The 11,263-nt window shown below is 54.8% G+C and overlaps 1 protein-coding gene across 4 annotated transcripts in view; it reads left to right on the top strand.

Annotated features, from left to right (window-relative positions):
• Positions 1-1,796, top strand: part of PRMT8 (protein arginine methyltransferase 8) — a 73,729-nt gene extending 71,933 nt beyond the window's left edge. For all 4 annotated transcript variants that reach the window (XM_043440237.1, XM_043440234.1, XM_043440235.1 and 1 more), the window contains 2 exons: positions 30-151; positions 940-1,796. In XM_043440237.1, coding sequence (XP_043296172.1) covers positions 30-151; positions 940-1,023 — 206 coding nt within the window. In that variant the 3' untranslated portion in view covers positions 1,024-1,796. The remainder of the gene's footprint in view (positions 1-29; positions 152-939) is intronic.
• The last annotated feature ends 9,467 nt before the right edge of the window (positions 1,797-11,263 follow it).

The following is an 11,263-nucleotide window of genomic DNA, read 5'->3' on the forward strand; positions in this document are numbered from 1 at the left end:
CTCCTCTGACTCTCCCTTCTCTCCCTCAGCCCCTGACGCCCCCTACACCCATTGGAAGCAGACTGTCTTCTACCTGGAAGATTACCTCACTGTCCGGAGAGGGGAGGAGATCTACGGGACTATATCCATGAAGCCAAATGCCAAAAACGTGGTGAGTGCTGAGGCAGGGGGTGGAGGGTGGTGTTGTTGGGGGGAGTGGGAAGGTGTTGGGGGGTGGGGAGGTGGGGGTGGCGCATAAAGGAGGAGGGACATGGAGGGGGGGTTCCCCCACTGGCTGGCAGGGGGGAATGTAACAGGGGAGGTGGTAGAAAGGCAGGTGTGGATGTAATGGCATCCGAGAAGCACCCCACCTGGACCCCTTAAAACTGGAGAATTGGAACCCTCCTGCAGGGCCCCCTGAGACCCTCCCAGCCATGAGGGCAGCTTCCAGCCCTTGATGAGAGGGGTTCCGTGAGCAGAGGCTGTGGCCATGGGTTTCACCTCGTTTGGGATGAGCTGAGCCAGGAAACCGCTGTGTCTGGTGGCCTGGAAGACAATTTCGCATTCCTCCAGCTGGCCTGGTGGGCTGGGCCGTGTGGTTTTCTCTGGGCCCGCCCCCTCACTCTCCGGGTGTGGGTACGGGCCCTGCAAACACCAAGGTTGGGGTGGGGGGGCCTCTGGGGTCTCTTCCTCTGAGACGCAACCGCTCCACTCCTCCAGAGTTGAAACTGGAGGGGACATCTCTATATTCTAACAGGAAGGATTTAGGTTATAAACCAACGACTCTCCCAAGAAGCTCTTTTCCCAAGAGCCTCTGGAAGAGGGTCGTGAGGGCTGTTTGGGGGGTGTCCTGAGCTGGAAACCCTTAGCAGCTCAGATGCGCCTGGCCCTCCGCCTGCGGGGAAGGGCGTGGTCCCCGGGCTCCTTGGCGCTGACGCCCCGACTCCTCCTCCTTTGCAGCGAGACCTCGATTTCACAGTAGACTTGGATTTTAAGGGACAGCTGTGCGAAACATCTGTATCTAATTACTACAAAATGCGTTAGCACACGTGGGAGGCTGCAGAGAGCCAGCGAGCCAGCCCGGAAACTCGCCTCCATCTGCAGCTCGGCCACCAGGGACCCTGTTTGCAGGACGACACGATCCATCCTGGAGTGCCCTCGAGACTGGTGAACTCCGCCGGCCTCCCGAGGGCCCTGCCCCTGGACCGAGGGCCCCCAGCCCCTCGGCTCTGCTCCGGGGGGCCCTTCTCAGAGGCTCTGTTTTCCTGACCTTGAGCCACGGCCAGCGCGGCAGCCGGGCCCCGATGGAGGAGTCCACGCGTGTCCCCATCGTCCTCCTTAACCGTGACTCTTGGATCCTCAAGTTTTGCATGCTGCAGGCATCTAGGTCAGATTGCTTCTCTAGAACCTGGAGACTAGTGTCTTTGATAGCATAAGCCAGACTCTACGTGCGTGCGGCGGTGCGCGTGTGCGTGCGCGGATAGCTTCCCGGTTAGTTATTTAACCCCGCGCACTTGTACTGTATGTGTGTGCAGATACAGTCAAGCGGCTGACGTCCGTGTTCATCACAGGAGTGTGTGTGTGTGTGTGCGTGTGTGTGTGCGCGTGCGTAGAATATATATTACTCTCAGAGGAGATCTGTTGCTTTCCAATAGAAATTTGTTTTGTGATTAGTTCTCTCCCGTCCCCAGCCCTTCCCAGCTATGAAACGTTCTCTGTATTAGCTCCAGTCTCCTTTTGACTAGACTGTGGCTCCGAAGCCTGGGCATAGGACCACGCACTCCGTGGGCACTCAATAAATGCACATGAGAGTGAAAGGATGGGGTGGCTGCATTTCTGGTGCTCTGGGGGCGTGGGGTGGAGGGGTGCGGGAGGAGGTCAGAGGCCACAGTGGAACAGAAGATCTGATGGTGCTACTCCCAAAGGAAGGCGGCTGCTTGGTGAGGTTGCCGTGAAGCTAGGACCTGTCTGAGGGCATCTCCCCTGTGACCCTCGCGGGAAAGGGGAGGGTTCTGGAGTTCGGGTCAGAGGACATGAGCGAACATCAAGTGCTCTGGAATGGGAGGCCAGATGTAGCCTGGAGAGGGACCAAGGCCAGGGGCGAGAAAGGCTGGGAGGGTCCAGAGGAGGCAGGAGGTGCTGGCTGAGCTCTTGATTCTGGGCTCAGGTTTCTGGATGGCGGTGCCCGGGAAAATGACCACTGATTCCAGCAGCAGTGGGCCTGCCCTTTCACTGTGTGTGTGCTAAGTCTTTCAGTCATGTCTGACTCCTTATGACTCCATGGACTGTAGCCTGCCAGGCTCCTCTGTCCATGGGATTCTCCAGGCAAGAATATCGGAGTAAGTTGCCATTTCCTATTCCAGGGGATCTTCCTGACCCAGGGACCGAACCTGTGTCTCTTATGTTTCCTGCATTGACAGGCAGGTTCTTTACCACTAGAGCTTCTGCATACACGTTGGCTTCCCCGAAGCCCTGGGGGTTGAGCACAGGGCCCCCCTCACCCCTCCACTTTGGTAGCTGAGCCTCTGGGCCCCAGGGTGGGGTGGGGGGAGGAGAGGGGTCATGGAAGAGCCACCCCATCTCCAGGCCTGCTCGGGTGCCCTCTGCACCCCACCCTGTACTGAGTCCTCTGCCCTTCCAGCTGGGGAGGCCTCTCTTTATAACTAGAGGCAAATACCATGCATGCAAATCATGGAATGCTTCCGTCATATGTTTTCGACAAGAAAAATAGAGAAACTTAACTCGAGGACAACAGTGAGAGTGTTAAAAGAAGGAAGAGGGTCAAGGAAGGATGGGGGGAGGGTGGTGGTCCCCCAGAGGGCACTTGAGGGGAACCCACTGTGGTGGGAGTATAGGAGTAGGCAATCCTGTCCATCCAACTTTGGAGAATTCCATCCATGGTCCACAGAGTAAATCCTCCATGGCCACCGAGAGCCATCAGGAGGATGTGCTTCCGGGAGCTCCAGGCCTCTGGGGGCTGCAGGCGTCCCTGACATCCCTAGGGGCCTGGAAGGGAGGCCCATGCTGAGCAAAGAACCGGCAGTCTTTCGGGCCTCTCCAGCCACCGGCTGAGAAGCGGGCACCCCAGAGGCCTCCCTGGGCCCTGGGTCTTCAGCGCCTGCTGCATCAGCTCCTCGGGCTCCAAGAGTGAAGCCTGGGGGACATGGAGGAGCATGTCCACAGCAGCCCCCTCCCTCCTGCCCGTGGGAGCGCTGCAGTGGGACTGCCATCCCCCCTGACTCAGTGGGGAACAAACTGTGTCCGCTCTGAGCACGTTCTGTAGGGAATGAGGTCTCAGCTTGACCTTGGGGATGCCGCTGAGATGCTTCACTTGTCAGACCTGTTTTCCCCAACTCTGCCTCCCTCTCTCTTTCCTTCTTCCTTTCTTCCTTGTTTTCCTTCCTTCCTTTCTCTCTCCCTCCTTCCCTTCCTTCATTCCTACCTTTCTTTTTTCTTCCATTCTTTTGAGAAGGTACAAAACCCAGTAGTGACTTTCTCCGTGTCTCTCTCCTCCCTCTCGGGGGAACGTCCCTGTTCCATCCCCACCTCACCTCTCCCCAGGCCTGCAGTCGCGATGCCCCTTTTCTGGTCTGATTTGGGCTTGCTTCTACACGGGCCCCTCGCTGGCTTGCTCTGAGGTCCACTGAGGTCCAGGTTCCCCGCTGAACCACAAGGTCCAGGGGCAGACACCTTTCTCTTTCTGCCCATATTTCCCCTGGACAGAGTGGGGTTGCAGGTGGGACTTCACAACGTGACAGCAGACGGGCTTGACTCCCTCAGTACGTGCCCCAGAGCGACTCAGGGCTCTAGGCTCCCGTCCCTTCTATCTATGCCCCTCAGGAGATGCCCCGTCTCCCCTGTGTCCTGTCTCTGTGGCCCTCCTCTCCTCTGGGCGCCACACTTAGCACCCAATCGACCGATGGCTGGCTCCAGCCCATTGCCGTGCCTCGGGGCAGTCCCCCGGTCAGGAGTCTGTCCCTGGCCTACTGGCCAATTCAGATCCTTGGGTTTCTGCTCTGCTTCATCTCCTATCTTTTTTTATTTTTATTTTTTTTTTACCTTTTCATTGTGAATTTTATTTTATTTTTTTTAATTAAAAAAAATTTTTTTTAATTTTTATTCGTTGGAGGCTAATTAGTTCACAACATTGCTGTGGGTTTTGTCATACATTGACATGAATCAGCCATGGATTTACATGTATTCCCCATCCCGATCCCCCCTCCCACCTCCCTCTCCACCCAATTCCTCTGGGTCTTCCCAGTGCACCAGGCCCGAGCACTTATCTCATGCATCCCACCTGGGCTGGTGATCTGTTTCACTACAGATAATATAATACTTATTATTTATTTACTTTTGACTGCGCTGGGTCTTCATGGCTCCACGCGGGCTTTCTCTAGCTGCTAGAGTCAGGACTACTCTTTAATCATGGTGTGTGAGCTTCTCATTGCAGTGGTTCGTCTTGCTGCAATGCATGAGCTCTAGTCACACAGGCTCAGTAGCAGTGGCTCATGGGCTTAATTGCCCCTCAGCATGTGGGATCTTCCTGGACCAAGGATCGAACCTGCGTCCCTTGCATTGGCAGGTGGATGCTTAACCACTGGACCACCAAGGAAGCCCTATCTCCTATCTTTAAGTCTCAGGTCCCATACAGGGTGGGAGCTCTATCTTGTTCTCTCCACATTCTTTACAGCATGGAGGGTCCCCAGGCTGGTTTTTAATTCCCTTCCTAAAGACTGTTTTTTCTGAATCCCTGCTCCCCACCTGGCATCTTGAATGGCACCTGCCCACATGCCTTGGTTTCTGAGTGCAGCCCCACCTGTGAAGCCTCCTACCTCACCTTAGACCCTTGGGTGTGCTGGGCCCAGCCCCTCGCCTGTGGTCCTGGGACTACTGGGATAAGCCTGGCTTCCTGAGGCTGGGCGCTTTGACCACAGTGGACATGCCAGCCCCATGTCCAGGGCCATCCAGGCTGCTGTGGCCCCGTCCCATTGTAAACAATCAGGCCACATTCAGGTGAGACCCAGACACAACCTGTTCGGTGATTTGAGATTCAGCTGAAAAAAAAAAAAAACATGTATTGAAAAAGGCGCAGGCTCCAGGCTCAGCCAGATGCTGGCAACAGCAGAGTCCACAGCCCTGTCCCTGCCCTCGGGGCTCCCGGTCCACACTGCCTGTTCGTCAGTCTCTAGGTGGGCAGGGCCTGCTCCCTTCTGAAAAGAAACAGGGTCCCTCAGTACCGTCCCTAACCACACCACCTCTCTGCGACCCCCACAGTCTTGACCCCTCAGCAGATGATGTGAGCTGTGTCCGGGTCGTGGTGAGGCGTGCTGCCTCCCAAGCTGGTCCAGAAAGAGATCATGCTGAATTTGCCTGCTTCTGCAAACCCCCACGGGGGCCCAGGCTGTCACGTTCAGAGAAGGAGGCCTGGGCCCCTCTTGTATCCTGTCGAGAGATCATGTCTCACCACGGAAGTGAAAAGGGTCTTTACCAACCTCTAGGCTGCAGCCAACATCTCAGCCTCAAGGGCAGCCAGAGTCCACGAGACAGAAGAGGCCCCTAGGGTGCTGGGTCAAGGACCCAGGCCCCTGCAGACCCCTTGTCTGAAGGCAAGCATCCATCCTTGGACAACTTTGCCACGTGACAGAGGTTTGGAGCCAAACCACTCAGTCAAACCCTGGCGCTGCTGCTTGCCAACTATGTGAGTCTGGGCCAGGCACTGCACCTCCCCGAGACACCAAGGAAATCAACTGAAAGAACCGGAAAACACATCTGGAAACTGAAAGTACAATGGACATTCCAGTTATGGTTGCTATAGTAATAACATTTCTGCCTGCATTCCAGCCCTGACACTGAGAAGCATGGCCAGGTGCCAGCGCCTGAGGCCTGTGGGCCTCTGAAGGTCCCCGGGGAGCAGTAGGCACCGCCATCCACGGTCAGCAGCTGGCCAGATCCCGGGCCTACGGGCTTAGGCCCAGGGAGTGGGGCAGCCCTGCAGGCGACATGCATGTAGACTCTTGCCAGAAGCCCTGGGCAGGAGTGGCCTGCATGGTGACTGTTGCTCATTAGCCCGTTTAAGGCTTCACACATGTCTCACTGAGATCTTGATGTTCATCTGCCCGCTCCCCGGCAGACAGTGACCACCTGGCATCAAGACGTGCATGGCCTTCCATCAGAGCTCAATGCTACTCTGTCTCTGAGGTGTCACAGCCCTGCCTGGGCTGCTCTTTGCAGGCCCCCGCTTCTGGCTCTCTACCTGCATTTCCAAGAACCTCCTGGAGATGCCCCTGGCCTAGGGTTTGGTTTGCATGGAGAAGAGCAGTGGAAACCTGCAGGGTCCACTTCACCTTGGAATTCTACTCACACTGCTTCCCCCAGGAAAAGTCATATTTGGTTTGGGTCAATAATACAAGATTCTATTTTGGGGGGGCTCCAAAATCACTGCAGATGGTGACTGTAGTCATGAAATTAAAAGACACTTGCTCCTTGGAAGAAAAGCTATGATAAACCTAGACAACATATTAAAAAGCAGAGACATTACTTTGCTGACAAAGGTCCGTCTAGGCAAAGTTACAGCTTTTCCAAGAGTTATTGTATGGATGTGAGAGTTGGACCATAAAGAAGGCTGAGAGATGAAGAATTGATGCTTTCAAACTGTGGTGCTGGAGAAGACACTTGAGAGTCCTTTGGATGGCAGGAAGATCAAACCAATCAATCCTAAAGGAAATCAGTCCTGAATATTCACTGGAAGTGCTGATGCTGAAGCTCCAGTTCTTCGGCAACCTGATGCAAAGAGCCGACTCATTGGAAAAGACCCTGATGCTGGGACAGATTGAGGGCAGGAGGAGAAGGGGGTGACAGACAATGAGATGGTTGGAGGGCATCATCAACTCAGTGGACATGAGTTTGAGCAAACTGCAGAAGATAGTGAAGGACAGGGAAGCCTGGTGTGCTGCAGTCCATGGAGTGGCAGAGTCGGACACAACGTAGCGACTGAACAAAAACAACAAATAATACATCAAGTTGGTGTACTGGGGTACCATTCTCTTTGATGGCCAGAGTTAGAGGCTCAAAAGTGCATTCTGGGGACCAGCAAAAGGGAGGAGGTGGGGACCAACAAGACCCAACAACCCCTTCTTGACTGCATAACAGCCACAGAAATGCTCCAGGGTTGTCTGGCTACACTGAACAGGAAATAACTGGCTCAGTCCCCTGCTGTCTTAAATCATCATTAATGTGACAGAAGCACGTGCTACCATGACGTGGTGAGTCAGGAGAACAGACAGGAGGGTCCTCCCTCGTGCCCAGGGCTGGAGTGGGCCTCCCAGGACAATACCTGTGCGGGGAGGAAGGCATGGTCTAGGAATCCTGTTGTTCAGTCACTTAGTTATGTCCGACTCTTTGCAACCCTGTGGACTGCAGTACACCAGTCTCTGTCCTTCACTATCTCCCGGAGTTTGCTCAAATTCATGTCCATCGAGTTGGTGATGCCATCCAACCATCTCATCCTCTGTTGCCCCCTTCCCCTCCTGCCCTTAATCCTTCCCAGCATCAGGGTCTTTTCCAACGAGTCCTGTGTGATCACCAAATGTGGAAGTCCTGCCTGAGGGGTGGGGTGGGGAGGGAGATACACTCGTGCCTGTGACCTGGGGAGGCTGGCTGTAACTTCCAGGTCAGGCGTGGGTGCTGGGCCATCCTGAACACAGTGGCTCCAGTCCTGGTCTCAGTTGGACCCAGGAGAGCTATGCAAGGAGTCTATTCCAACTTTCTTGTTCCATCAACTTTTGTTGGTCCCTGCTGTGGACTAGACACCAAGAGGAAACTCTCCACAAGAGTGATACATGCTATGAGGGAGTAGAGACTGTTAGGAGATCAAGAGCCTCTCTGAAGACATGACTTGAAACAGAAACTCGAAAAAGCAGAAGAGGAGAGGATGGTAAGGTAGAGGATGCAGTTGGCAGAAGTGACACCTGCTGAGGCCCCACCCAAAGGCATCCAGAGAGGGAGGCTCATTTGAAGAGGAGAGACAAGGGGAATGTGAAGACTGGGGGAGCAGGGAGAAGGGAGGCCTGGGATGCAGCCAGGGTCCACGGTCCAAAGCCCGTGTCCAGGTCAGGGAGACGTTTTCCTCAGTCAGTGAGAAAGCCCTGGGACTTTAATCAGGAAAGTGACAGGATAAGGTTTGCAGGCCACACGTGCTCTGAAGCTAATGAGCTCAATTTGGCGGCTGCTTTCCCTGCAAAATGGCAATAGACTTCACTTATTGCCTATTTCAGAAAATCAGCTACAGAAAAGGTACCTGCATAGTACACCTGGCAGAAGCACCCCTAGAAGCCCCAGGTGGAGGATGAAGGGGAGACTTCTCTGGATGCTGTGGTGGGAAATGGCAGGAGGACAGATGGCTGCCTCGTAGGACTGCCCGCTCCCCAGCAGGGAACCTCAGAGGGGCGATTGGTGCAGCTCTGAGGTCGTTTGCATCCTCCTTTCTGGTGTCATGTCGTACTGTTCTCCCCACAAGGATGGCTCGGAGGATGTAATTGTCTGGGAGGCGGAAGGGTGAGAAGGGTCCGAGCCAGGCTGATGTGTGCTCTGGAATTGTTCTGCAGCTGTTTCCAGGGGACCATGATGTCCAGCATCACTTTCCACTCACAGAAAGGACTCTCAAAGCGTCTTTCAGCGGCTCCGTGGGTCATAATAGCTTTCTGACATTATGACAATTGCTTTCTGGCCACGGCTGGTTAGCTCAGCTGGATGGAGCTTGAAGCCAAAGACACAGGCTTCTCAGGCTCCTGCTCAGCTTCGCGGTCATGGATGACACCTTGAACTCCAGCCAGCCTTGGAGTAAGCAGAGCTGGGGCTGCAGCCCGGCTTCTCCAGCTGACTGAGTGCTGCAGTGAGTTACCAGAACTGCTGTCTCTTGGGTGGACCCTTCCTCTGTGAAATGCTGTGATGATCACACCTCTGTCCCAGACTGTTGTGAGCTGACCCGGGAACACATCCCACATGGTGAGATGGTAGCTCCCCGTTCTCAGAAATGAGGGCCCTGGACAAGAATGTGCAGGAGCCCCTGGGAGGGAGAAGCCCCTCCAAGCTGAGCCTCTGTGCACAGTGGGTCAGAGTGCTGCTTCCAGGGGCAAAGGGGCCAAGACCCACCATCCTCTGTTGCCTGGAAGTGACTCTGACAGCTGGCTTGGAGATGCCCAGATTAGAGACAGGGAAGGAGGTCAGAGCAGGGCCAGGGCTTGGAGGACCCCAGGCTGTTCAATAGGACTCAGGACTGGGGCCACCTGCAGACCTGGAGCCCATGGTGGTGGGAGGCTCCCCGCGGGGTCATCACAGAGGACCCAAGGTCCCCTAAGAGGGGAGGAGCCTGGAGCACAGTGGAGTGTGGCCTCTGGGCTGGAGCACCACATTCAACCCCCAGTTTCCCCACAACCTCCTGGCTGCATGACCTGCAGCTTCCATGCCTCAATTTCCTCTACTCACAAATTGGCGATAACCTTTCCCCTTCCGCAGAGACATTGCTGGAGGTAAGTGGGAGCCGTGACAGGGATGCAGTGAGTGGGCATGGGTTTACTGTCATGACTGTGGTTACAACTGTGGCTCTGACCTGCGTCCCTGAGCCCCTCCGGGGCTGGGACACACAGCCGGGCTGAGCCTGTCTACCTCCCCGTGTCTCCATGTGCCCAGGTGTGGTACCTGCTATATTATCAGTGTCTGGTCTTGTGTCTCCTTCGACGGTGATCTCCTGGAGGACAGGTTCTGCCTCTCATCCGTGTTTATGTTCAGTGTCAGGTATAGACCACGCCCACCAAAGGTCTGCCAGATGTTCAGGAATATTTGCCAAATGAACTGATGAAGACTTATGATCGCAATGCTCCTGTCAGGGGCAAGCACCCATTCTTCCTGCTCTTGGCACCTGCCTGACATGTGGCCTTGAGGTCAGCACCATCCCCCTAGGCTTCTGGGTTCTCACTTATGAATGAAGGTGTCAGCCTAGAACAATCTCCAGGCATCCACCCAGCTGGAAAAGCTGTGATAACTGATTTTGCAGCTCTATGCCTCTTATTTTGTGGCCCTCGGCTCAGAGATTTCTTTTTCTTTGAAGTCTTTATTGAATTTGTTGCAATATTGCTCCTGTTTTATGTTTTAGTTTTTTGGCCAGGAGACATGTGGGATCATAAGCCCCTGACCGGGGATTGAACCTGCACCCCTTGCATTGGAAGGCAAAGTCTTAAAACCACTGGGCCACCAGGAAAGTCCTGGAATCAGAGCTTTCCACGGGGAGTCTGCTCCGGACTTTTTAGGCAGGAGAGTAGATAGGCTGCTGGGAGATCAGGAGTCAGGGTGAGAAATAAAGGCTTGGTGGGGAGAGAAGTTCCCACCAGGACTATAACACAAGAATATCCCACGACTCTGCCAGCGCACAGCAGAAGGGGTGGGGATGGCCAGGTTGCCAGGTTCCTCCAGGCGCTCAGCTCCGTTATTAGTCTGCGACTCTGCTGAGCCAGGACTATCTCATGGAAAATCATTTTAATAACCGGGAGAAATGGAATTAAGGATTCAGCTGCTGGCTGGCCAGGGCTGGGCCACTCACACCCAGCAGGGTGTTAGCTCTCCTTTTGTTGTTGTTCAGTCGCTCAGTCGTGTCCCCGTGGACTGCAGCACGCCAGGCTTCCCTGTCCTTCACCATCTCCCAGAGTCTGTTCAAACTCACGTCCATTGAGTTGATGATGCCATCCCATATTTATCATCTCTGATCTGATTCCTATTCAAGCATCACTCCCACAGCGTTCCTAATGAGTGGCCTTTGGAGAGGCAGTCTTCTGCAGAAAGTGAGGGCAGCCCAGAGGGCAGCCTAGAGGGCAGCAGGGCTGGCAGGTGTCCGGGATCAGGGGAGACCTGGGAGAGATGGCCATAGACGTGCTCACGTCTAAACAGCGATCTGGCCCAGACGTAAGGTCCTGGTTTGGATGAGCCTCAGCCGCGCTCTGGAGGAGGTCAGGAAGTGGTTCACAGAGGGTGTCACAGGAGAGACCCGTAACTCTAAGGCCCCAGGTGGCTGGGGGTTTTCTGCACCTCAGTTGCCTGGGGCCAGGATCCTGTTTTTCTCCATCCTGAATTCCCTCAGCTGAGAGCAGCAGCAATGACTGATGGCTTTATGGCTGCAACATCCTTGTTCACAGAAATGGCCGGTAACATTCTTTGTCCCCACCATCAGGGGTAGGATAGTTGGGAAGGGAGTCAGGGATGAAATCGGAATGGGTGGAGTGCGTGGATTCATGTG

This window comes from Cervus canadensis, chromosome 21, assembly GCF_019320065.1.
Source record: "Cervus canadensis isolate Bull #8, Minnesota chromosome 21, ASM1932006v1, whole genome shotgun sequence".
NCBI classification, from domain to species: Eukaryota; Metazoa; Chordata; class Mammalia; order Artiodactyla; family Cervidae; genus Cervus; species Cervus canadensis.